This window comes from Xiphophorus hellerii, chromosome 4, assembly GCF_003331165.1.
Source record: "Xiphophorus hellerii strain 12219 chromosome 4, Xiphophorus_hellerii-4.1, whole genome shotgun sequence".
Lineage (NCBI taxonomy): Eukaryota > Metazoa > Chordata > Actinopteri > Cyprinodontiformes > Poeciliidae > Xiphophorus > Xiphophorus hellerii.
The window spans coordinates 26,907,448-26,934,008 of record NC_045675.1 but is presented as its reverse complement, the minus strand read 5'-3'; the positions used below and the strand labels follow the sequence as shown (position 1 = coordinate 26,934,008).

The window sequence follows — 26,561 nt, the reverse complement described above, 5'->3', positions numbered from 1 at the left end:
GGTAAACCCCAAAGGCGAGGTGACTTGGTACCTGAAGGAAGATAGTGGGATGAGAGAAGAAAGACTCCCCTGTTTGTTCAGCGCACATATTGGGATGCTGTCCACCTCTTCAGGCAAGTCAATCATTTACCTTATGGGCCTTATTTTGTCAGCGTGTTAATCTGGATGAATATTTAGAGTCACACAGGACGGCGCAGCAGACGTCTCCCACCTGTGTTGTGATGGATTTTCTCCCAGACGCGGCGTGAAGGTGAGTGTCACCTTTTAAGATGAAATGAGCGAGAGCAAGTGACTTTGAGGAGTTCAGTCAAAGAGTTAACGTTCAGCTAGAGGCGTAGTTGAGCCCGACACGAACACACGATTTGCAGTGTTTGGGGTTTCTGAGAGCACCTTTTGTGATTTACACAAAGTCTGCATCTTAAAGCTGTTGTTCAATTAAAAATACTTCTGTGTTATTAGATTACAGCCACTGCCTCGCTACGCTCTTATTAGCAGGCTGCACAAACTAAATGGAGTGTGTTCAAGTGAATGCACAAGTCATTTTAGCAAATGAGAATAAAATTAGTTCTTTTTAACTAATGAACCAGTTGAGTATTAGAAAACTTTTAGGATAGCATGTTCTTAATCTATTAAAACCTCATATAAACTCTAAAATACATTAAAGATCTGTTGTTGTTGTTTTATTAACCTTTCAGACCTAGTAGTTACAGTCTACTCTACAATCCCAGAATCAGAACCAAACATGGAGAAGCACCGATCAGATTCTATGCACCACAAATCTGGAACAAACTTAGAGGAAACTGCAAAGATGCTGAAACACCGAGTTCCTTTAAATCAAGGTTTAGAATCTTTAATAAACTTAGGCGTTACATGGATCAGCACGAACCTTCACGACTGGTTTTACTAGACCAAAGGGTAGCTTTTGATTCTGCTGACCGCTTAGATTTGAATATTTAAAATGTTACAGAATTTTGTTAATTAGCGATTTTAGCAAGTGTTATATTACATTGCCAGTTTCCTCAGTTCCTTGTCTTCTTTGTTAGCTTGCTTTAATCATCTGTATGCTTTTTCTATCTCAACCCTCCTCTACAAAGGACTCTTTATCACATTTGTCTGTATGAAAAGTGCCATATAAAAATAGATTAATTTGCTACATACTCAGTTGTGTGCAGCATAAAAAAAAAAAAAACTTTCAGTCCTAATTCACTTTCAAATAATCAACCTCTCTGAGCACCAGATTTTTAAAGAAATAGTGCCATATACAGTATATATATATATATATATATATATATATATATATATATATATATATATATTTTTTTTTTTTTTTCTTATAATGATGTTTCTTCCTCTTAAGTTAATGAAGAAGCTCTGAGGCGCATAGCATACATGTAGAAATATGGCCATTGCAGCTTGCTCCATCTGCATGTGTGCAAATTTCTCTCCAAGTTCTGTGACCACGCTATGATGTTATCAGACTTCAGAAAGCTAACCATGAAAGTTCTGGGCAATATGTTCTGCATATTCCCATCACGGTGGGGGGGCTGCTCAGCAGTTAGGGTCTTTTTTTTGCCATCTTTAAATTCTCCTGTGTGGAACAAATCCTCTTTGATAGGCCACAGCTTTGTAAACAATATGCTGATATTAGCTTCTAACTAATAAGACTTCATTCGGTTTAGAACCTGTCTGCCAGGCGTATAGTGCTTGATGTGAAAAGTTTTTAACACCCAAGAGAAAACTCACTTTTTTTTATGTTGACAAAGCAACAATTTGACAAGTTTTCATAAAATGTCCTCTTCATCCAGAGGAACAGAGTAAACTGCTTGAGAGAGCAATGTTAGGCAACGCAACTTCATATAACATAATAACAGTATATATTATCATTAAAGCTGGAGATTTAATACAACTATTTACTTTCTGTATGTGTTCCGTCCATCCGTACAGGGGATACTCATTTCATCCGATTGTACTCGGAATCAGGATCTGGGATCTTGTACTTTATATCATGGGTCATGATCCACGTCTCACGTTCATGTAAAAAAAACATTTGTGGATACATTTGAGTGTACAGAAGTCACATAGCACTTAAGCCTCACGCAGTCTTAGTGCGACGCTCAAGTCTCATAACACCCTCACCAAGTCTTCAAAGACCCTGGGCCCGTTCTCCAAGGCCATGAGGAAAATCACACAACTCTTCCTGAATCTAAGCCTCGACAACGAGAGTCGGAGCCTCCTTTCCAACACCTAGTAAGTACGCTTTCTCTGCAAGGCGGGGAAGTGTGATGCCTCGATGGTTCAGAACACACTCTCCTGTTCCCAATCCAAAACACTGGGGCAAACACGGTAGTATGCCATTCTTCTATAAGTTACCTTGAATTTGAAATATGGAGGCTAAAACAAGCAACGGTCAATATGCTATATAAATCTAGGAATCCTTTATCCTGCGAGGTATAGCCCCTAATCATTTATATGCTGCTACCGCTTGCAGTCCAGTCTCATGTCCACTTTCCAGTACTCAAGCACTTCTTTTTGTACACTCATGAATTTCAGCATCAACACACCGCTGATTTTGTATCTCCCCTCTCATTTGCAACATGAGTAATCTATAGTGGTTAATTGAGCCCACAGGCAGCTGGTTTCAGTGAAGGCTCCTGTGCCGTTCTGGAAAAAAACAGGACCTCTCTAGAGAAGTCGGCTCTCTGTCGAGAGGCAAGCGGAGCAGAACTCTCGCTGCGTTCATTAGCTGTCATTGATCAGGGATCCAGTCACTGTGCAACTCCTATCAAAGCTCCCATATTACCAAGTTTCATCCCCTTAAAAAATACTTCAAAGGCAAAACAAGTAGATCAGGTATGACACGTTTTACAGTTTATTTTTTTGACTGGACTATTTGATGTAGATGTTTGCCAAGGTTTTCAACAGCACCAGACATTGCTACACAGCACAACTGACCATTGCAGTTTTTTTTAATTAAATATGAGCTACTATATTTGTTTATTAGCTCCACTGAAAGCCTATCCTTGTGTAACCTCACAGGAGGGGAACTCTTCAGCAAGTTTTTGACTGGGGAAAAACGAGACAAAGAACACGAATTCGATATGATCCAACATATTGGTTTATGGTGAGTAAAACATTGGTTCCTCCTCCATGGGCTGCCACCTTATCGTGGTGGAGGGGTTTGAGTGTCCCAATGATCCTAGGAGCTATGCTGTCTGGGGCTTCATGCCCCTGGTAGGGTCACCCAAGGCAGACAGGTCCTAGGTGAGGGACCAGACAAAGAGCAGCCCAAAGACCCCAATGATGAAGGAAAACTTTGGACTTGGTGTTCCCTCGCCCGGACGCGGGTCACCGGGGCCCCACTCTGGAGCCAGGCCTGGAGGGGGGGCACGATGGCGAGCGTCTGGTGGCCGGGCTTTTACCCATGGAGCCCGGCCGGGCTCAGCCCGAAGAGGAAACATGGGCCCCCCCTCCCATGGGCCCACCACCCGTGGGAGGGGCCAAAGGGGTCGGGTGCAGTGTGGGATGGGTGGCAGCAGAGGGAGGGGACCCTGGCGGTCCGATCCTCGGTTGCAGAAACTGGCTCTTGGGACGTGGAATGTCACCTCTCTGGTGGGGAAGGAGCCGGAGCTAGTGCGTGAGGTCGAGAGGTTCCGGCTAGAAATAGTCGGTCTCACCTCGACGCACGGCTCTGGTTCTGGAACCAGTCTCCTTGAGAGGGGCTGGACATACTTCCACTCTGGAGTTGCCCAAGGTGAGAGGCGTCGGGCAGGAGTGGGCATACTTGTTGCTCCCCATCTCGGCGCCTGTACGTTGGGGTTTACCCCGGTGAACGAGAGGGTAGCATCCCTCCGCCTACGGGTGGGGGGACGGGTTCTGACTGTCGTTTGTGCTTACGGGCCGAACGACAGTTCAGATTACCCACCCTTTTTGGAGTCCTTAGAGGGGGTACTGGAGAGTGCTCCTCCTGGGGACTCCCTTGTTCTGCTGGGGGACTTCAACGCTCACGTGGGCAATGACAGTGAGACCTGGAGGGGCGTGGTTGGGAGGAACGGCCCGCCCGACCTGAACTCGAGCGGTGTTCTGTTGCTGGACTTCTGTGCTCGCCATGGATTGTCCATAACGAACACCATGTTCAAGCATAAGGGTGTCCATATGTGCACTTGGCACCAGGACACCCTAGGCCGCAGTTCGATGATCGACTTTGTCATCGTTTCATCGGATCTGCGGCCGTATGTCTTGGACACTCGGGTGAAGAGAGGTGCGGAGCTGTCCACTGACCACTACCTGGTGGTGAGTTGGCTCCGGTGGTGGGGGCGAAAGCCGGTCAGACCTGGCAGGCCCAAACGTGTTGTGAGGGTCTGCTGGGAACGTCTGGCGGAATCCCCTGTGAGACGGAGCTTTAACTCCCATCTCCGGCAAAACTTCGAACACGTCCCGGGGGAGGTGGGGGACATGGAGTCTGAGTGGACCGTGTTCCGTGCCTCCATTGTCGAGGCGGCCGATCGGAGCTGTGGCCGCAAGGTTGTCGGTGCCTGTCGCGGCGGCAACCCTCGAACCCGCTGGTGGACACCTTCGGTGAGGGATGCCGTCAGGCTGAAGAAGGAGTCCTATCGGGCCTTTTTGGCCTGTGGGACTCCGGAAGCAGCTGATGGGTACCGGCGGGCGAAGCGGCATGCGGCTCGGGCGGTTGCTGAGGCAAAAACCCGGGCGTGGGAGGAGTTTGGAGAGGCCATGGAGAAAGACTTCCGTACGGCTTCGAGGCGATTCTGGTCCACCATCCGGCGTCTCAGGGGGGGGAAGCGGTGCAGCACCAACACTGTTTATAGTGGGGATGGTGTGCTGCTGACCTCTACTCGGGACGTTGTGGGCCGGTGGGCAGAGTACTTCGAAGACCTCCTCAATCCCACCAACATGCCTTCCACTGAGGAAGCGGAGCCTGGGGACTCTGGGTTGGGCTCTCCAATCTCTGGGGACGAGGTCGCCGAGGTGGTTAAAAAGCTCCTCGGTGGCAGGGCCCCGGGGGTGGATGAGATCCGCCCGGAGTTCCTTAAGGCTCTGGATGTTGTAGGGTTGTGTTGGTTGACGCGACTCTGCAATGTCGCATGGACATCGGGGGCAGTTCCCCTGGATTGGCAGACTGGGGTGGTGGTCCCCCTGTTCAAAAAGGGGGACCGGAGGGTGTGCTCCAATTATAGAGGGGTCACACTCTTAAGCCTCCCTGGCAAGGTCTATTCAGGGGTCCTGGAGAGGAGGGTCCGTCGGATAGTCGAACCTCGGATTCAGGAAGAGCAGTGTGGTTTTCGTCCTGGTCGTGGAACGCTGGACCAGCTCTACACCCTCGGCAGGGTCCTGGAGGGTGCATGGGAGTTCGCCCAACCAGTCTACATGTGTTTTGTGGACCTGGAGAAGGCGTTCGACCGTGTCCCTCGGGGAGCCCTGTGGGGGGTTCTCCGGGAGTATGGGGTACCGGGCCCTTTGATACGGGCTGTCAGGTCCCTGTATGACCGGTGTCAGAGTCTGGTCCGCATTGCCGGCAGTAAGTCGGGCTCGTTTCCGGTGAGAGTTGGACTCCGCCAGGGCTGCCCTTTGTCACCGATTCTGTTCATCACTTTCATGGACAGAATTTCTAGGCGCAGCCAAGGTGTTGAGGGGATTCGATTTGGTGGCCTTAGGATCTCATCTCTGCTTTTTGCAGATGATGTGGTCCTTTTGGCTTCATCAGATCGTGATCTGCAGCTCTCGCTGGAGCGGTTCGCAGCCGAGTGTGACGCGGCCGGGATGAGGATCAGTGCCTCCAAATCCGAGGCCATGGTCTTGAGCCGGAAAAGGGTAGAGTGCCTTCTCCGGGTCAGGGGGGGTGTCCTGCCCCAAGTGGAGGAGTTTAAGTATCTCGGGATCTTGTTCACGAATGGGGGAAGAAGGGAGCGGGAGATCGACAGGCGGATTGGCGCAGCGTCTGCTGTCAAGCGGGCGCTGTACCGGTCCGTCGTGGTGAAGAGAGAGCTGAGCCAAAAAGCGAAGCTCTCGATTTACCGGTCGATCTACGTTCCCACCCTCATCTATGGTCATGAGCTTTGGGTCATGACCGAAAGAACGAGATCGCGGATACAAGCGGCCGAAATGGGTTTTCTCCGTAGGGTGGCTGGGCTCTCCCTTAGAGATAGGGTGAGAAGCTCAGTCATCCGGGAGGGACTCAGAGTAGAGCCGCTGCTCCTTCACATCGAGAGGAGCCAGTTGAGGTGGCTCGGGCATCTGGTCAGGATGCCTCCTAGACGCCTCCCTGGTGAGGTGTTCCGGGCACGTCCCACCGGGAGGAGGCCCCGGGGAAGACCCAGGACACGCTGGAGGGACTATGTCTCTCGGCTGGCCTGGGAACGCCTCGGGATTCCCCCGGAGGAGCTAGAAGAAGTGGCTGGGGAGAGGGAAGTCTGGGCCTCCCTTCTGAAGCTGCTACCCCCGCGACCCGACCTCGGATAAGCGGAAGAAGATGGATGGATGGATGGATGGATGGATGAAAACATTGGTTCTTCATAACCTTTAGAATAGTTGAAGAGCATTTTATCTATTTGAGAATCAGAAGAATTTGAAAAAATATCTCCCTAAAAAATGTTATGGTTCACACTTTAGTAGAAACATTGTAGGGCTTCAGTAATTCAGTCGAATTGAATATTCCTCTTAAGTTTTCATTGTGATTTTGGGCATTACACGTTTGTATCTGCAAATCTTTCATCATCACCACAAACTCCAGGTTTTCCTCTACCTGCAATAAATTGTAGCACAATTATATATATATGCATTTATAAAAGTTACTTTATTTTTTAAAAACCAACACCTTTCTGTCTGGTTGCAAAGCTGGCTACTGTGCGCTGCACTGCTTGCAGTAGTGGAGGAAAATTAGAGACGACAGTCCAAAGGAGAGGGAGAGAAAAAGGTGAAAGAAAGGTACCAGAAGGTAAAGTTGAATACATTTTTAGTTCAAGCCTGTGTACAAAACCCTAATATTAACGTACATTTCATCTGAACGACAGTAACTTAATTAATCTAGTTTGACCGTAATGCTTACTGTTTCAAAAATGTTTTGAAGGCTCCTGATTATGGTGTTTAATCAGCAGCATGGTGTCACCCCTCAGTCTTAGACAGGAAACCTTGTCCTCCTCAAATGCCCCATTCCTTAAACTCCTTAATCTAAAGAGGCTATAAGTAATATGAGACATGCTGGCATTGGAGCTGGATTCAGTCCTGGGCATTTGCATCACTTTCATTATGAGTAGTTCTCTTCCACTGGCAATTGATAAACTTGAAGTTAATCCAGTGATCGGACTCACGGCTCAATTCAAGTTTAACTATTTTTCACTTTATAGCTGCACTTATTCCAAACCTCTTCCTAAACGACACTTTTCAGGTTTGGCATTAAGCAGATATCAACCACTCTACATATATATCTTTTACGTGAGCCCCTCTGTCAACAGTTAATAACCTGCTGATGACATAATTCAGGTTTCAACGTACCTGAATTATGTATCATCAGCAGAATTTGGGTGCATGAGGAGGTAATTCAGGAATTTGATTCAGGTGTGCTGGTCTTCCGACACAAACAAAAGTTTCAGGACATGCACAGCCTTGAGGACTAAACCCTGTTCTACACATCATCAACCTATGTGACTATGTCCATCAAAATGTCCTGTGACCTACACATTAACTTCACGCCCAACCCTCATTCTGTGGGCACAAAGACAATGAAACAAAAGTCTGGCCTGAAAGGGGCTTTCAGCACATTTCACTGTTATTGTAGCACTAAAAAACTTCCCGTCCCATTGATTACTGTACATCTGGCAGCTGCAGCTTCTTAAAATACACTTAGGTTAGCTGTCCTTGCATTCTACCATTTTCGTATCTCTCTTGTCCCTGGAGAATAGCGCACCGATGCACAATGCCGAATGTACTGAGAAAACTGTGACAGAGCAAAGCCTGAGCTGTGACAGGGGGGAAAAAAGTATAACAATGAGATGTATTCTCAACATGACAGGCCGGCGATTAAGTGAATATATAAGAGCAAAATGAATCGATATTTCCCATATTTGCCAAAGAACCTTCTAGGGGGCCGTTATGTAACACTAATTGTACCTATAGGGGACATTTTCTAATGCAATCAGCACTCTCATTGGAATTCACCGAAACTCTTCTGGTAGACAACCGGGATCACCCATGCTGCTCCTTAATTCACGGAGTTCTCTTTATTCCCTTAATGCCGACGTTTTCAATATTTCTTCTCCACTCATTTGCAGCGATCTCTGGCCATGCCAAGGCTCAATACGATTCCATATTCCCTTAATATATAATTAGATTAAAGAGAAAATATAAACCCAGGGATTTCCATCCACCCTTGTTCTTACACCCTCGTCCCCAGTGAGGATCGGGAGGTGCTGGTGCCTATCTCCAGCGAGACGTTTCGGGCGAGAGGCGGGGTTCACCCTGGACAGGTCGCCAGTCCATCGCAGGGATTTCCATCCACTTCATAAAAATATAGCAGTGAGGTTTCTCTGCACCATTGTTACCTGCAGGATATATTTTCACTTCAGATGATAGAATGTGTTGAATTTAGTGTTGAAGAATGTTTATCTGGCATTTAAGAAGTTTTAACACATGATTCTGTTGGTGCAAACCAAGTTATGTGTTGGGATGCCTTGACCCCTTCATTGTAGCGAAGTGTCTATCTTGAGTCCTGACCTTAACCCGAAAGAACAGTTTTGGGATGACTTAGACCAGAGACCGCGACTCAGGCCTTCTTGTCCAACATCACCTTGTAAATAGACTTATGTTAGAGTGATCAAAAAATGAATACACACATCACTAAACCCTGTGAAAAGCTGTCTCAGAAGATTTGAAGGTCTTAGGGTGGGCAGACAATAAAACCTTAGGGATAAAGAAAGAGATGCAACTTTGTACAATCTTATCACTTTAGCAGCAGTAGGAATAAACGCTGCTGTTCTAACTAAGCTAGATCTTGTTAGCATATTTGTTTTGATGCATCTAATGTGACGCCATGGCATTTTTACCTAAGGTTAATATACTGTAAAAATCTAATACTATTAGTGAGTTATACTTATAACAGACAACATGGACAGACCACTAAGGTTGACAGCGCTGTGCATCAAATATCAAGTGACCACTTTAATATGTGTCTGCATGTGCTGAACTTAATAAAACATTTTTTTTTATTATTCCTAAACATCATCAGTCACATGTGAACATGTATCGATAAGGAAGAGGTTTTTATAACCAAAGTGCTTCCTGACTCTGAAAGGACTTAATTAAATGCAGGGCCTTACTTTATTAAATAAGATATGCTGCACTCTGCATAAATGCATAAATCAATAGCAAAACTGCCACAGAAATATTAGAATAATTGATCCGGGGTGATTCAGCAGCAAGGAGGTCCGGGGGCTTGCAGGATATTAGCTCGACGTAATAATCTTGGTGAAGGTCAGTGGATACTCCAGTAATGACAAATGTCCTCTCTTTGACTCCTGCTGGTCAGACTTTATTTTGGCTAGTAACAGGAAATTACTTTCCACACCTTTCATCTTGTTCCACTCACTGTGTAAGCTGCAGCTTTACGACAATGACCAATCAGGGTATCATAAAAACAAGCTGTAACTGTCCCGACTTGTCATAAAAAAAAACATTCACTCAACTGACGTCAAACTGCTGGTTATTAAAGTAAGAATTGGAAGGTCGGTAAATACTACACAATGCCGGCACAATCGACCTTGCAAAACTTCTGTCTGTCTGTGGCATGTCTGAGGAAGATCTGAGAGTTAAATGTACCACTTTTGTGCTGATAAAACTGTAGTTAAGTTTTTCTTCTCAATATATCTGTACCAATTCTGCAGGAGTGTTTGAACAGAAATGCTGCTTTTAGGTAACAATAAAGAACTTGAATGGACTAAGTCCTAACAGTAAATATAGTTAGGAGATGCAAATTAATGACATGTACAACCTGCAAACTTTAATAACTGCAGACCTGATGCCACCACACCGACCGGCATAGCTTTATTAACAGGGTCTTTGTCAAAGCAGCATTAATATTAAAATATATTTATACAAAAATGAAGCCAAAAGTGTGTGAGATTTTTTTCTAGCTTGAACTTTTCTTAGAATGTGTTTCCAATCTGCTGACGATGACCAGGATGAAGAGACGGCAGTGATGAAGGTTTATTGTTAGGAGACAAGAAACAAAGTTGGTCAGTATTTTTTTTTTTTTTTTGTTGCTTCTTTCAAAAGTCAAATTGCTTAAAAGCGTTCTTTTTTTGATACTGGTTACTTGCAATGAAACACATGTTGTCATCATTGCTTTGAATCAAAAAATGCATCACAGTTAATAAGTTGCTTACATTAAATTTGCACCTAAATCGACCGTTTATCAAATCATAAAGAACTACATGGAGAAATGTTTAACTTCTGAAGAAAGCTTCAGGGAGCCCAAAGGGTTAATGGTTGCACCGCAATGGCAGCAGGCAGCAGGATGCTTTCATGGCGCCTAGAAGGGCATTTAAGAGGCAACCTCTCTCCAAGAGAAACCTCAAAAACAGACTGACATTCTGCAGGAAGTAGGAGGATTGGACTGGGGTAATGGAGGTCCCAATGAACTGTCCATCAGACGACTGGGAAAAGGGACTGTCAGGGGAAGGTAAGGAAACGCAACTATGACGTTTGTGTCATGTAGAGAAGAAGAAAAAAAAACAAGACAGGCGATTAAGTGCCGCAGGAATCAAAACACTGACCTTTCGGTTTCATGAGAAAATAAAAATGCCCAGATCACGATCCCAATTTCCGTTGTTTTCGACAAACAAATCCCAACAACACTGAAGAGGTAAAGGTTGCAAAAAAAAGCTAAACTGTTAATCATTCGTGTGATATAGTGGGGGCCATGCGTTTCTCGAACTGACAGATTTATTGGCACGTGCTGAAACGGTCAGAAAGTAGTCAATAGATCAGATAGTGTGCTGCACTGGAAAAACCATGAAAGGCAGCATTAAATGTGCCAAATGTGCTGGGCCTCTAATTGTGGGCTTGTTGTAGACAGGTCAGGCTTTAAGGTGCTTTTCTCAGGGTTGAGAAAAAAAAGGAAGTGAGGAGAATGGTTACACTTTGTCTTCAGTGGTGCCCAGAAACAGAAATGTGTCATTTTTCTTTCAGTTTTTCAAATCACAAAACCTTGGTGCAGCCATCTAAAGCCATCTCTCTCTTTTTAAGGTAACTCATAATTATGAGTGTTTAAGCAGCACTATATATAATTAATGGAGTTTTATTGTTTTTTTAAAGGTAGCAGTTAGATTAAGCCTCGTGTTTCAGAAACGTAAATTCTTTAAAGTAAAAACCATAACAATGAAACCATTGGTTATGTTCACATGACAATCTCATGTTTACCAGGAAATCCTCACAAATTAACAATTTCCCAAATTTTAAAAAATATTTTAAAGAGAAAGACCGACAGCCTATGCGACTCAAACCCAACCTATTTACCATTAATAAGACCCTGACCCTGACTTTGAGTGGACTAAAAAACGCCTAACAGATCAAATTAAGCAGATATTTCATATCAGACAGTGACCTTCTGATTTCTGAAATGATAATGTCAAGACTTCTAATATCCCATACTCTCTCCCAAATTAATGCAGCCTATCTTCAATACAGCAGCACTTTCCAATAACCTCTAGTGTGTGTGTGACACTGTGTCCTTCAAAGAATTCACACAAAGTGTACAAGACGGTGATGACAACAGAGGACAAAAAAAAAACTGTCACCAGAGCAACACATACATGTGAATATATTTGAAGAAAGAAACTGAAAAACGACACGCACCTTCACTCTGCCGTTCTTAGCTCTTCAGTGGCGTCATCGCTGGAGAAAGCAAAAAAAAGAGAAAAAAAAATAAACACACATGAAGACATGATTTCAAAACATCAAATTAACGCATAACAAACTGTAAATATTTACATTGAAAATGAAACGGAAAGATGCAACGAAGGGCATCCTTCGTGCACACTATGATGTGGACCTAATTCTGTTTCACAACCCCTCCCTCTCCGCCGCTCCGTCTCTGCTCACCAACATCGCCGTGGCTAACAGGAAGCAGAGGGCACGGCGTTTTATTTAATTAGTCACAGCAGCTGAGTGCTCATGTGGAACCAAACAGGAGAGGTAGATTGGGGTAGTGAGATGGATAGGCACACTCCCACCGGGCCTTGGCTGGGTTGTCAGAGGAGCACAGATTACATGACAGGGAGCGGGCTGGGGGAGGGCGATGGCTGCGGTAGTGGGTGTTGTTTGGCAAGAAGATGAAAATGGAGCTTGTACAGGGTGAAAGAGGGAGGAGGGGGGGATTCATCCCAGAAAATGGATTGCCTTTAACTCCACAAATATCCAAGCCCTCCCTCAAAAGCACTCGCCGATGGTTTTGTCTAATACGCCAACAAGCTGCCATCGACTGCTTTTATTAACTGTGACAATGCTCATTATTCCAAATGATTTAGAGGCTGCTATTTTTTTTCCCCCTCCCGTCTCATCCCAAGCTGGTCTGTTGGCCTTTTTCCTCGCGGACCACAAGATAACCCCTGCAAGGGGCGCAGGAGTAGCTCAATGTGTGGCAGACGCCTGATGACAGTCTGAGTCCAAGAGAGGAGAAGCGTTTCTCCAACAACCGGCTCGATCAAACACGACGAAAACATCAAGAGACGTCATGCGCGGGGAGAATCTATTAGTATGCAATCAGCTCATGCGGTGTAGATTAAAAATCGTCTGAGGCATGTAAATATAAGTTTCTATGCTTGTTATTATCCAATCGATGGCGCAAGGAAGATCAGCAGGCTGGCACACAAATAAAACATGCTCCTCTCGGTGTGGTGCTGAACCAGCCAGGAATGTGAACGGTGAGCTTATTATATGTGCAAACCGCTAAGCAGTGGTGTTCAGGGAGCTCTGTTAATTAGCACTCTTGAAGATATCCAGTGACCCACATCTAATAATGAAGGGAACACAAATGTTCTATTTACATATCTTTAGTCGGTAATGTGCGACCACTGGGAGAGCCCGCTTGTTCGGTGTGTAGTGTCAATGAAAAGAGAAAAGAAAGTTAAGCTGAGCTACCTGGAACGCTTTCCAGGGACTTCTCGAACTCAACTGTGGCTTTATAGCTTTAATTGATACGTTTGCAGCCTGAACAGAGACAACAACAAAAAAATAATAATCTCTTTTTTTTAGGGTTTCATGCTGTTAAGTCATACTTTATGCCTCTCGTTTCAACGGTTAAGCCATACATTATTCAGGTGTGTTTTCATGCGCTACTTTTGTTTCCATCTCTCTGAAAGAATACATCAAACAGGTGAAACAAATGAGCCCAGATGTAACTTAGGCACAGCTGTTCATCCCCTCAGTTGTTTTTTTTGTTTCTTTCTTTTTTTTTATCTAAAAAATCTACAACATTTGTCCTGATTGCCTGCCAGACCTCGGGCTTTAGTGCGATTTGAGCCTGTGCTGTCTGCCTTCCAGCGGTGGCCTTAGCATTAAGGAGTCAGAAACGAGCGCCGGCCGGGACTGCTAATGCTATAAGCTGTGTGAGGCTTGATATTCCATAACCTTCCACCTACTCAGGGCCTTGCCTCAGTTAAGATGGGTTAATAAAACTGGTTTTACCGCTCTGCTCTCTTTTTCAGAGGGCATGTTAAATTGCTCTTTTACCAATGATTCTGTCTGTGAAAGAACTGGGTCACTCGCGCTCCCTTCCACGGGGAAGTGCACACAAACTGAATTCAGATTCTGATAGGAGCCTCGCTTGCAACGACTGCAGCCGTTTCCTAAACAACGTGACATGCTCAGGTTATTGGACGCATGTCTGGTTGAAGTTGCGGGTTGGGGGAGTGTTGGAAACAAGAGGCGTTTGGTGCATGACTTTTCATCTGCATGAAAATTAGCAATAGGAGTCTTTTTCTGGCCGCACCTCTTGAGTGCCCTTCCTACAATCGACTGTGCGGTTGTGGGACTGCGAAGTTCTGTGCCTGAAAATATAGATGGGAATGTGAGTTACAGTGTTTGCTAAACATTATTTGCCTCTGCTGTATATGCAACAAAGGGATCTCATCCCGCGGCAAATGGATGAGCACAGGTCCCTAGTTATCATTGGTTATTGTTCCAATCAGGCCGGCTTTGAAAGGGGAAAGCGCACTCTCCTTTGGACAGCTCATTAAGACAACACACAAACGTGGCTCCCCATCATCCAGGGTTTATTAAAGTGAGTCTCATTTTAGCTCCTTTGTCTCGCGCAGGAACCTCTGGCTTTGTCAGCGCAATTGAAGCCAGATGGCGAAACAAAGCTGCTTGTCTGAATCGCTTAGAGAGTGATCTCAGAAGACAGAGCCATTAGCTTGACTTCACAAGCTCACCGCCCACAGTGTCCACCTGGTTCCAGCAGGTGCGTGCGCGGCGACGAGAAGGAGCGCAGGGAGTGGGGGGTGGGAGGGTCAAGCGTGGCGACGACGTTGCGTCGCGTCAGCGGCGTGCGGACGCCTTTAGCTACAGCTGAATTATATTGCGTCTTACTAGTTGTGGGATGGCTGACCCTGCTTCTGGCTGCACAGATTTCCCCTCTGAAACATTCATGAGAGAGGGAGCAGAGAATAAAAGCCATTGTCCCCCTTCACTCACAGACTCTCATTCACCTATCGGCTTATTAAAATCACATGGTATTAACTTTGGCGTTCACCAAAAGGCAAAATAATTCAATCAGAATAAAAAAAGAAAGTCAAATGAATAACTCTAATGACATTAATACTTGAGGGAGGACTCGTTCCAAGACCGCGAGGGTTGGTCGCTGAAGCTAGTAATGCAGAAGAGGCTCGCCCTGAGTGCTAATGGAAAAATTAATTCAGGACTCATAAGGTCATATTTCTGCCAAGCAAAATATCACAATCACCCTAATCATGCAAAAAGAAGCACACAAAGCAGTTTCCTGTCTCGGTTCAGCAGCGCTCCTAAGAGGCCAAATGTAAATACTCAGCAAATCAGAGATTTGAAAGGAGGATTCTGTTTTCATGATGAGAGTTTAAATTAGATGTTCTTCTTCCTTTGGCTACAAGGTAAACTGCTGGCAGAGGCAAAATGCCACAAGGGAGAAAAAAGAAAAAGGGAGTCAGATTCTGGGATGAAGAGTCAAAAAACGAGTGAAAGAAGACGGGATTATCGCGTTACCTTTAGTGAAGTACAGTAAACTTTTCTCCTGTCGGGCAGCTGGTTAAGATTTGTTTTTCATGGCAATGTTGACATCAAAATTCTCCACTAATCCCATATTAAAAATTTACTGGACTTCTTTGTTACTTTGCACAGCTCTAATGAAAGAACTGGGAAAATATTTTAGAGGCTGGAAGTCATCTCCCTGAATTTTTTATGTGTCACATTGGACATATTAAAGCTCTTCTCAAGCAAAACAAAACCAAACAATCATATGCCAAAACTTTTTGAACACAAAATCACTACCAGATGAAGACAAAAAAAAAGTTAATCTTCATTTTCCTGCTGCCTTTTTATTTTCATTTGAATAAGCTGCTGCATTTCTGTGAAATCTGCGTCTGTAAAGCTATAGCTCTGCTAACCCTTGTCATAAAATTGAATTTAAAGAAAAATCCAATATTTTGGAACACTTTGTGTAGAAATTGTCACAATTAACCATCCTGAGCAAATAGATCTTAAGTATAGTGTTGTGAAAATATTTGTGTCGATATTGATCAGTGGCAAATTAGCAGGACTTTCAAAAAACTCAAAGAAAGCCCCATCTAATGATATAAAATGGGCTTGAATTGGGTTTTCTGCTGGAAAGGTGTACTTTATAGTTATTCTCTACATAGGTAGGATTTCAGATAAATACTATACTTGTCTGAAAACATTTAGTCTTAATCTAAAATAACTTCCAGACTAAATAACATGATAATGGTTTGGTCAGTCAATCATGTTTTCATTTTCAGTCAGTGGGTTGTTGCGCCACTGGTCCAATCAGTCCTAACTAGTGAAGTGGCGATTTCTGGAGGAGTTGGTAACAGATACTAAGAGGTGCAAACAATATCATGAGAAGGATGTCAAATTGTCATGAACTTTACTTTTTACTTTAAAGACAGCTATCCTATTAGAAGATATGTGTTGTTAAAAAGTTCATCGGCTTGGGATTTTGTTAGCCGTTTTTCGGAAAGGATGAACTCGGTTCTCAGTCTCTGCTTTTCTCAGGAGATGTTACTGCTGGAGGAAATGTCTGGGTCAAGTAAGTTGTATGCAAGTGGAAAGGGGTTTTTTTTGTTTTTGTTTTATTCACTTAGCTTAAAAAAAAACACTAGAACAAAGGCAGCTATCTTAAGGCAACACGATTATGGGTTATTCTTCCAGCCATGTTTATGTGGTCAGGGGCAGCACACAGTCAGTGTTGAAATACACAAGCCTTTTAGCCACTGGCTAATTTGCAGATAAATCCCTGGTTGAGCTCCTCAGCCCCTGGTTGGGCTTTCTGGTCAGTGGTTTGGCTTTTCCCCATCTGATTTGGCTTTTCTATCGACAGATTCATCCAAAAAGACAGATGGATTCTGTTTGAACTGAGCATCAAACTGATTACCTTTTACTGCAGCCTGTCTCCTTGATTCACATTGTTGAATTTTTTTTTTTTCCCCTCCAACAACACATTCATTTGTGTTGCATTTTCTCATTTGGTCTTTGGTTCTGGAAGTACTTTTCTTCATTTATTCATTGTTTTATATGACAGTTGTCAAAAGATGCATGTCCCTTCTTAATGTTTGGGCATTTTAGTGTTTAATCTTCATCTTTTTGGAATCATTGTGTAAATATTTTATTGTATTTAAATGGTGACAGGTTTTTTGTTTGCAAGGCAGATCTACCTAATCGAACTAATAGTCAGCTTACCTAGCCTTACCTTTCTTAAACACTGAAAACTCATCTTTGGTTTGAGATTGGGGGTTAATTAAGTGTTTGTGTAGCATTTTCAAAAAATAAAATAAACTATTTGTAATTTATTTGGGTGCAATTGTGCAGTACTTCCATACTGTAGGCTACTTCTACAGTATGGAAGTAGCCCAGCTGTGTGGTGGTCCCGTCAGTTCACCCCAGAGTTTTTGCAAACTAAGCGCTTAATCAAAGGAAGCGTGAGTCTGAATAGTTTTGTGTGTCCCTGTTTCCAAGGTGACCTCTGCAAATCACCAGACCCGTTTCCAACATGTATCTACAATACTTAAGAACTCAACAGCACAATTAGCACTAGCTTTCTTGTCTTACATTAGATGATGAAATGCTATTGTCACCATTTGCCTAACTTTGCCAGAGTAATATTTAATTTCTAATCATTTATTTCATAAAGCTGTTAATTTATTTAACCAAGCAACAGATTATTGAACTGTCCATAAAGGTCTTCCTCCAACGCTTCGTATACTGAGTATTAAAGTAAAGCAGCAGTCAGAAGCTATGCAGGAACCATCTTTGTATGTTCAATCAGGTCAGTCAGTCATAATAAAGACAAAAACAGCTAAAACATGTCTCTAACACTGCAGCCAGAATGACAAAATATTTGATTTGTGAACTGGATCTCACACGTCTATTAGAGTTTAAGTTATTACCAATAACTATACAGAAAGGGCAGAGTTTTATTCTCTCTGATTCTTTATTGCTCACTAACTAGTTTCTTGGAAATGTTAAATTAAATAGAATTCACATGTACAAATTGAAAGAGTCAACAGTCTGTTTTTTTTTTCTTCTCTACTCGCATGATTTCACATATTACATGGGATGTTTTTCTGCGTCTATTAATTTGCTTTTTCCAAGCAGAGATTAGCTCAGCCTTTCCAGATGACAGGGCTGGAAACAGAAACAGTAGATCGACTCACTTACCTTGTTGTATTTTTATCCTCTGAATCATTTTTTTACTAAATCAACCATATAATCTGGATAATTAATCAATCAAGCTTGTTTGTAAAGTACTTTTCAACATCAATCAGTTTTAAGTGCTTTACATCATAAAAACACAAACAAGAAGTGACAAAAACATCATACAGTCACCAATCTGAGAACAAATATTACATTTTGTGCCATGATCAAAAACATCAATACAAATCATATATGTTGGTCAATTGTTCCATTAATCATGGTTCAAAAAAGTGAGTTTTTAGTCTTGATTTAAAGGAACTCAATGTGGACCAGAACCAGAAGATGAGTGCTTCATTTTTTCTTACAATGGAAAGAAGTCAAGCAAAGTGGCCAACAATAAATATGAATATTAAATGCTTTTGTTTGTTTCTGTTTGCCCCCATCTCACACCACACAAAGTGTGGGTTGCGTAAATGTAGGTGCGTGAATAAGTGGACGAAAGTCGTAGAACTTTACCAGCTGCAACACCGCGTGAGAAAATAAGACTTGACCAGGTAGGGATGGACTGACCTGTCTTTGAGTCCTCTTCTTCCAGCTCCTTGGCCTCTTCGGCTGTGGGGAGACAGAGGTTCCATTATCAGCGGGAGCCACAGCACAAAGCCGGGCGCACCATGGCGTCATTTCATTGCAAGTCAACAGCGAGCAGATCCTTCACAGCTCGAAGGACAAGCTGTGATAAAAAGAGCTATACGACGACGATGCCGCTACACAATGCTTCCCCATCACATCATACACACACACACACACACACACACACGCTGAGTCACGTCCAGCCTTTAACCTCCTATCATGCACTTTCACAAAGACTCTAATCACATTAGACTTTAGCTGCTGGCTTTCAGAAAACCCACTGTCAACACAGTAAGGCAGGGGGTGTGGGGTAAGTGATGGCTGTCACAGGACATGCATGTGGATACGGGCTAAAAATATCCGCCTGCATGTGTTCAAGACATGGATCTGCATTCTCTGTAGCTTCAGAATAAACTCTTTACAGAACAAAACTAAATGCCAGAGCGACTAAATTTATGTGTTTCAACATCGACGCATTTTAGCGCAATTTTCCTCGAACTCCGACTGCCGAGACTGGTGTCCTCTTGGGAAATTAATAAAAGAAATCTTGTTATGAAAGCGGCAGCACAAAGTTTTGCATTTTGAGATTCAAACAGCCTGCGCATGTATATATTTAAAGCGCCTTCCACTGTGTGCTCCGTATGAAATCGATACCTCGCAATGTTAATATTGCAGGTTTATGGATTCTAATGTGGAGCTGTGCAGTTCTCTGGAACAAATATCGCCAATATTGTGTTTGCAACTTCAATGCAGAAAGGAAGCAAAAATATTTTGTGGAGAAAAATATAAATGCAAAAATGCCCCGCTCACACTGCTTCACAAACTCGGAATTGCAGTGTAAAATTACCGCAAGATGCATGAAGCCTTTTCCGCTCCACCAACCGTCTTAGCAGTGTGGCAGTGGCAGAAGTACCTCAGGGGAAGACGCTTTGACAGGAGAGTGACGCTCATTTAAAGGCACCTTAAGGTCAGGGTGAATATGAGGGCAGTCAGAGAGAAGTGACTGAGAGCTGCCTCCGTCGTACACAGAGTGAAACAACTTCAAACCCCAGCTGGCTGCATTTACAACATGTGGCGGCGAGAAAGAGGGCAGCTACTGCTCGAGTGGGAAAGATGGACGAAGTGCATAAACAAACGGAGAATTAGAAGGAGGGAAATCAGCAGCTAGCCGAAGCCAGAAGGATGTTAATGTTTTGTGTCGTCCTTCATTCTGCATATGATTTTTATTTGATTAAATATTGACGCTAGTTAATAAATGTAGCTTTCTAAATCGGTGCCTTTTAGAGTTCAAGTTCAACCCCAGGAAATACTAAATATGGTAGAAAACACACCGCGCCCTGAACGCATCGTCTCAACAGTTAAACATGGTGGTGGTCTCATCATGCTGTGGGACTGCTTTTCTTCATTAGAGACACGGGAGCAGCTCAGAGTTAATGGGAATATGGAATGGAGTGAATACAAGGTTATCGTAAAATAAAACCAGTTAGATGTTGAAAAGGTTTGAGATTCAAGTTCCAGTAGAATAATGCATTTCTAAACACACTATATCAGGGGTTTAAACTAGTGGTCAATTAACACTGGTTTAAGTCACAAACTACTTTTTTATTTATCATGATTATAGAACTCAAGACCTTCTCCTTTTGTAAATAAAGAAAATCTAATATCTAAAAATAGAAATGAAACTGCTCCTCCTTGATTTAGTCATAGAACAATACATTATTCTATGGTAAGTGGACCAAATTGTGCTGTGAATTTGTGGTGCTGAACATGATGTATTTGGTAAGACAAGGCAGAAATGGCTCTTAAAGGTGAAGGTTGCTGATCTGTAGTTTAAATAGATCCATGAAATCGAACAGCCTCTTCAAAATCCAGACCTGGATCAAATTGATCGTTTGGGACAAGACTTGAAAATTGTCGTTCACAGATGCTTTCCTTCAAATCTAACTGAGTTTGAACTACTTTGCAGAGGAAATTAGGCAGAAATGTCACTCTCTACACATGGGAAAGCTGGAAGAGAGATACCCCCAAAGACTTTGAGCTGTAATTGCAGCAACATATGGTTCCATGAAGTACAGACACAGAGAGGCCTGTCACAATAACAAACTGTGTTAGATGATAAATTGTTCCAGAAGTCATTGCGATAAATGACAATATTGTTCTTTTGACATCATTTCCAAGTATTATAATGGTAATAGTATATTAGTGCAAGAATATATTCTCAAATATTATTAAACTTTAAATTCTGATGAATATTTTACACTGGAACTGGAAGATATTTTAAATGTCCAAAATAAACAAACAAAACAACAGAAACAACAAATACAATGAATTTATTGTAACTGTCCATCAAAAAAGGGTTAGTTTAGACCAAAACACCAGACTGAAGACTTTTATCATCCAGTTTATGATAGAGAGAGAAAAGAAACAAACAATAAATCATGCAAATGAAAATTATTGAGCTAATTTTAATCTATCATGCAAATATTATTGATTTATTGCTTACAGTGACAGGCCTAGATATGAATTTCAGATTGTAATTTGTAAATAAATCTTAACACAACAACAAAGGTGGAAAGAACATGGAAAAAGTTGAAACGATGAAAAAGTTCAAAGAGCCTGAATGCTTTTACAAGGCCTTGTATGCCGATTTGAGGTTCGGTTAATTATTTCTTGCACCACAGACACACATAAACGTATATGCGCATTAGGACACAAAGCTTTATGAATCCTGCAATTGAGCAGCATGTCTGAATAATTATATACTTTTCAAAACCAGCTCTTCGTAAACAAAGACATAATCATGTGTTGCTTTCCTAAAAAGCTTTTTTTTAGCCAGTGTTTTGGTCGGAAATGACACAGGCGACCAATATTAGTTATTCCATTTGAGTCACATGCACACACAGCTGATCAATGATAGCATTTGGCCCGAAGCAAAGCTTATTTACCAAAAGGTTAACCTCTGTGAAACATGTGTGCCCCATTGTTAAAAGCCCACAGCGGGGCGGGAGGAAACACAGCCGATATGAGCTATTTTTCACACACGGGGCGAGGGGATCTGTCCCATGTCGATTCTGCATGATCCCAAGAGAAGGTTTGATTAGATCACATGCTTGTCTGAATGTAAAAAGAGCTTAAGAGTGATGGATGACTGACTTCGGTTAGGGCCAGCGGAGGCATGCGCAGCCTCCTTTACACAGTCATTATATAAAGATGTCCAAGGAGGTAATAGAATATCTAAGAGAACAGAGCCACGCTGGCGCTCAGACACACACTGACACCGGCTCGGGGAGAAACTGCAATACCACAAACTGCTCTGTTCTGTTATGATACCCATTCTGGTGCGCCACATTGATTATGACAGGGAAGAAAAATGACTTACCCACTTCTCTACGTTTACTGACCTTTCCCGCCCTCCCTATCCAGTCACAGTGAAGAGAGAGTCAACTTCAATCTGGTTAGGCCAGAGAATACCATTAAAAGATGAGACAACCACAATTAGTTTGCACGTCTGTGTTTTGCTGCCCCGCCGCAGCGCTAGATGTGTGTTTTTGAGCCCATTCTTCCCTTCCATATTCATAGGCAATCCCTCCCATCAGGATTATAATAGTCTGCGCGATTGTAAAGAACGTGTTCAGGTCTGTGACTGGAAAAACCCTTAAGGCTCCAGAAGCACTGCCGGCAGGGGACACACACAAAAAAAAAGATTTAACATTTCAATAAGGCAGAAAATGGACGACCACAAAATGAATCCCGCCTTCAGTGTCCGAGCTGCAGGCGAGGGAATCAGCACCTCATCTAGTCCTGCTGAAGAAAAGGGGGCCCCACAACCCTCGGAGGCCCTCGCCAGTGGGAGGAACTGCATTATATTTCTCTCTTTCCATTTCATTTGATTTCATATGTTCTGTGGAGCTATTTACTCTTTCCTCTGAGTCTGTGTCACTTCCATATTTATTTTTAAACCTCTGGGCCCTGGTGCAGACTCTGGCTGACCTTTATTTAAATGTCTCCTCCACTCTGAGCAGAACTCATTACGGCAGAGCTGGTGGCTTTGCAGTATATATCTCATTTCAAAACTTTTTCCTTCTGCACTTGCGGGGACACTCGGCTATTCTGCGATGCTAATTACTGGACCCGAGTAATGATGTTCCTCCCTGTCATAGATACGTGTCCTGCCATTCGAAACCCTGCTATGTGCATTAAGTCAAACTCCCTCTGGATTCTCAAAGTTCCTTGAGCGGCTAACATCCCATCGCTGCTTACAGTTCAGTTTTTTGTGCTCCTCTAGTGCATCCCCTCGCCCGACGCCACAACACGTGTAAGCGCTGTTGACACATTACTGGAGGACTTGAACGAATGTTGTGTGGATGCAACACATGATTCTTTTTTTTTAGTTATTGATTAATCAATGGATTTATATGTTAATCGGATTTTTTTTTAAATCCCATTCTGCTGATTGTTTTATTTAAGCCTCTTTTTTTTTTTTTTTACAATATTGGAAATACTTTAAAAGTTGTAAGTAAATAATTCACTTTCTTTTTTAAATAAAAAATAAGGATTTTATTGCCTAAAATGCAGTAAATGCAGTAGGGCGACTGTGTCTCTATGGTAGAGTAGTCGTCTTGCGATCGGAAGGTTGTAGGTTCGATTCCAGCTTCCTCCTGCCACATGTCGATGTGCCTCTGAGCAAGGCACTTAACCCCAAATTGCCTACCGATCTGCGTATGGGGGTATAAATGTGTGTGTGTTTGTGAATGCGACTGGGTGAATGTGACTGTAAAGCGCTTTGAGTGGTCAAAAATGACTGGAAAAGCGCTATATAAGTCCAGTCCATTTAAAATAGCATTACTTTAGTGAACAATTTATCATCTGCAGCAACTTATTTTACAGAATTTGAACCAGGTGAGCATAAAACTATGTGACTTGAGGTAGAATGTATTTACAGACAAATGTTTTTAAATGCAAACTGTATATTTTTTGTACAGTTTTGACTTAATTACTGATGTGAATATGTTAAATTGCCTTTTTTGAGTCTGTATACTCCAGTTAACAGGTAATCGATTACTAAATTAGTTGACGATTATTTCAGTAATGGATTCATCACAATTAAGCCGATTAATCGTTTCCCCTCCAGAATGTTCAACTTAATCAATGGCTCTAGAAGAATTGAAAGGGCATTTCTGTCTCCTGGCTGGGTTGCTGTCTACAGCTCACATACTGGGACGCTTTCACTCAACTAAATGAAATAGATTTTTTTAATGGAACATTTTCAACATTAATCTAATAATCAACTCTAACAATTCAAGTTGAAACTTGACTTATTGTAATTGTACCAACTTAAGTACGACTTTAATCTAAGGCTACGTTCGCACAGCAGGTCTTGATGTTCAATTTTGATTTTGTGTTGAAATCTTTTGTTTTTCTTTGTTTGTTAATTCTACCGAATGTTGTGAACATAATTGAACTTCTGTGTGAACGGCTTATGACTCCAAGGCGCAGAAGAAGAACACTGATGTCACACAGCAGTGTAATGTTGCGGTGTTAATGGATGCCACCATTTATAGATAGGTTTTTAAATTATTCAGCAAAAGAGCCAAAAGTGTCGTCGCAAGATCATGACAAGACAAAGGAAGCTAATAAAGAGAAAGCACAACTAAGGGCAATGGTGTTTTGTGGAAAACTGACTGCAACTTCTGATGAGAAGTCTGTTTGGATCCGTAGTTTTAGACCAGGAGTTTTTTGAATGGCGTGCGATGCGCTTCACTGACACAGACTTCTTTCCTAATTATTATTTTCAGCCATTGTTTACGTCTAAATTTACTGCAACTACCTGCTCACACAAGATTGAGATATGTCTCAGGTCAACGTCATAAAAGTCCGATAAAATGCAACATGGCCATTCAGATTCAGACTCGAGGTGTTTTGAAAACTATCAGATACATTTCCGACTTAGTACCACAATTCCGATTTTTGGGGGGGGGGGGGGGTGAAATGGTGGGAATGGTGCCGTTTAGCCTGCTATGAAAAACATTTGATTTGGGTTGCATTCGCCTGCTGTGTCAACGTAGCCTAAGTCTGCGACTTGATTCACCTTTTCTGGCTCGTGATAAGCAAGGCAGCCCCCCAGATAATGATTTCAATACAAAATCTCAACTGTATCATCAACAGTAAACAGAAAAAAAATACAAAGGGCTTAACCCTGCACCTGCTTTTTTTTTTTTCTCCCCTACCTTCTCTCCTGGCCTCCTCACAGCTTTCCTTGATCTTCCTTCGGCAGACAGCAGCCAGAGCGATGAGCAGGCCCAGCAGACACACGGCCAGGCCTACAGTAACCCACAGAGCCACCGGAGGGAAAGCAATGTTCTGACCTGAAGCGAAGAGGGCAGAGGGGGAGAAATGGGCAGAGAAATTACAACCTTTCTATTCAGTCTTGCAGAGCTAAAATAAGAGTGCACCTATCACAACATCCATCACCATTAGTCCGCTACTTGGCAGTTTTTCAAAGCTGAAATTGCGAGAAATGTATAAATAATCCATCCTGCAAAACTTGCAGGGCACATCTTTAGGATATGACTTATGGCTTTTGGTGAACGCTTCCATATCCGTGTTGCATTCATGTTTGAGAACACCCGAGAAGCAAGAAACGACAAAAACTACAAAGGCATGGGTACCTTTGTTTAATGTGAACAGAGAAAGAGTTTCTAATTAAGACTTCTGAGTCGTGCAACTGTGTCCAGATGGTAGATAGCTCACCAGTCGCACAAGGCTGTGTTGTCCTTTCACTCCGAAAGCACTGGCAGAGCTTTCAGATGATGTTGGCACTATCATACCCCCTGCCTTCTGCTACACATTGCTCAGATGTCAGATGTAAGTTCTGATGTTGCTGCTTTAATATCCTCCCGTTTCTTAATATCCCCATGGCAGTTGTGGAAAGCACAACCTGGGCATTTTGTGAAAAAGCAAAGGTGCTTGTAATTGCATTCTCTTCCCCCACCCCTCCAAATAGGTTGACTAAAATGTTGTCTAGCTCGTTTACGTGTGGTAGATTATTTCAAGGAGGCACCTCGAATTACTAACAAAAAGACTAAAAAAAACCAAAACAAAGCAAAACATCTTCACACACGTGTGTTTTCAACCATACAACATTAAGATAACACTCAGCAACACGGAGTTATGCTAACATCCCCTTTGCAGACAATTAGCTGTCCAAGTTAGTCGGAGCGCCCTGGCAAACTGCAAACTGGTGAGGGGAAATAAAACCCGGTCAGCAAGACTAAAAAGATTTCAGACACAGCCAAATTTCCCAGGGGTATTCAAACCGAACAGAGGGAGAAGAAAGGCAGAAAACAGCAGAGCCACTAAATAGCTGTGGGTCGGGATGCGATGCATACAGTCTCTCTGAGTTACTCCGCTCCAGGCAGAAGGGGAAAAAAAATCTAAAAAATGAATGACATTGGAGAGACATAATGATGAGGCATTTGCCAGACCATGGAATCAGCTCTGATTTGGGACAGACTGCATTGCAACATGCACAATAATAATAATAATAATAATAATAATAATAATAAATCTCCACAGTGCATTTTGTTATGACGTAAATGCACCTGATGCGAAATAAAAAGGAAAGGTGCAAATACCTTTTGGGGATGGCAATATCATTTGTTCAGCCCTTTGGTCTTCTTTTCAGAAACTATTAGATGGACTGCCCTGACATTTCTGATTCCCTGCTATGAATCCTAATGACTTTGGGGAGTCGGTGGATTGCCCCTGACTTTTCTCGGAACCTATTGAGTGGAAGGCAATGAAATTCACCGTATTAATTCCTTTTAACTTTCCCTCAAATGCCAACATTGGATCAAATTTTCAACTTGTGCGACTGTGGTGGGTTTCATACATACTTGCAAAACTGCAACTGTTAGCTTTGCAACGGGAGAACATAGTTGTTATTATTACTCCTTAAGAACAGGATATTCACTGTGAAAATGTATGTCATTGTTTATAATTTGTACCCAGTTTATTAGGTA

The 26,561-nt window shown here is 42.8% G+C and overlaps 1 protein-coding gene across 2 annotated transcripts in view; it reads right to left on the bottom strand.

Annotated features, from left to right (window-relative positions):
* The window catches only part of cd276 (CD276 molecule), a 91,979-nt gene that overhangs the window by 7,265 nt on the left and 58,153 nt on the right, over nt 1-26,561 (bottom strand). For both annotated transcript variants that reach the window (XM_032561188.1, XM_032561187.1), the window contains exons 5-7: nt 24,768-24,905; nt 18,481-18,522; nt 11,866-11,904 (exon numbers count right to left, since the gene is read on the bottom strand). In XM_032561188.1, the coding sequence (XP_032417079.1) occupies nt 11,882-11,904; nt 18,481-18,522; nt 24,768-24,905 (203 nt within the window). In that variant the 3' untranslated portion in view covers nt 11,866-11,881. The remainder of the gene's footprint in view (nt 1-11,865; nt 11,905-18,480; nt 18,523-24,767; nt 24,906-26,561) is intronic.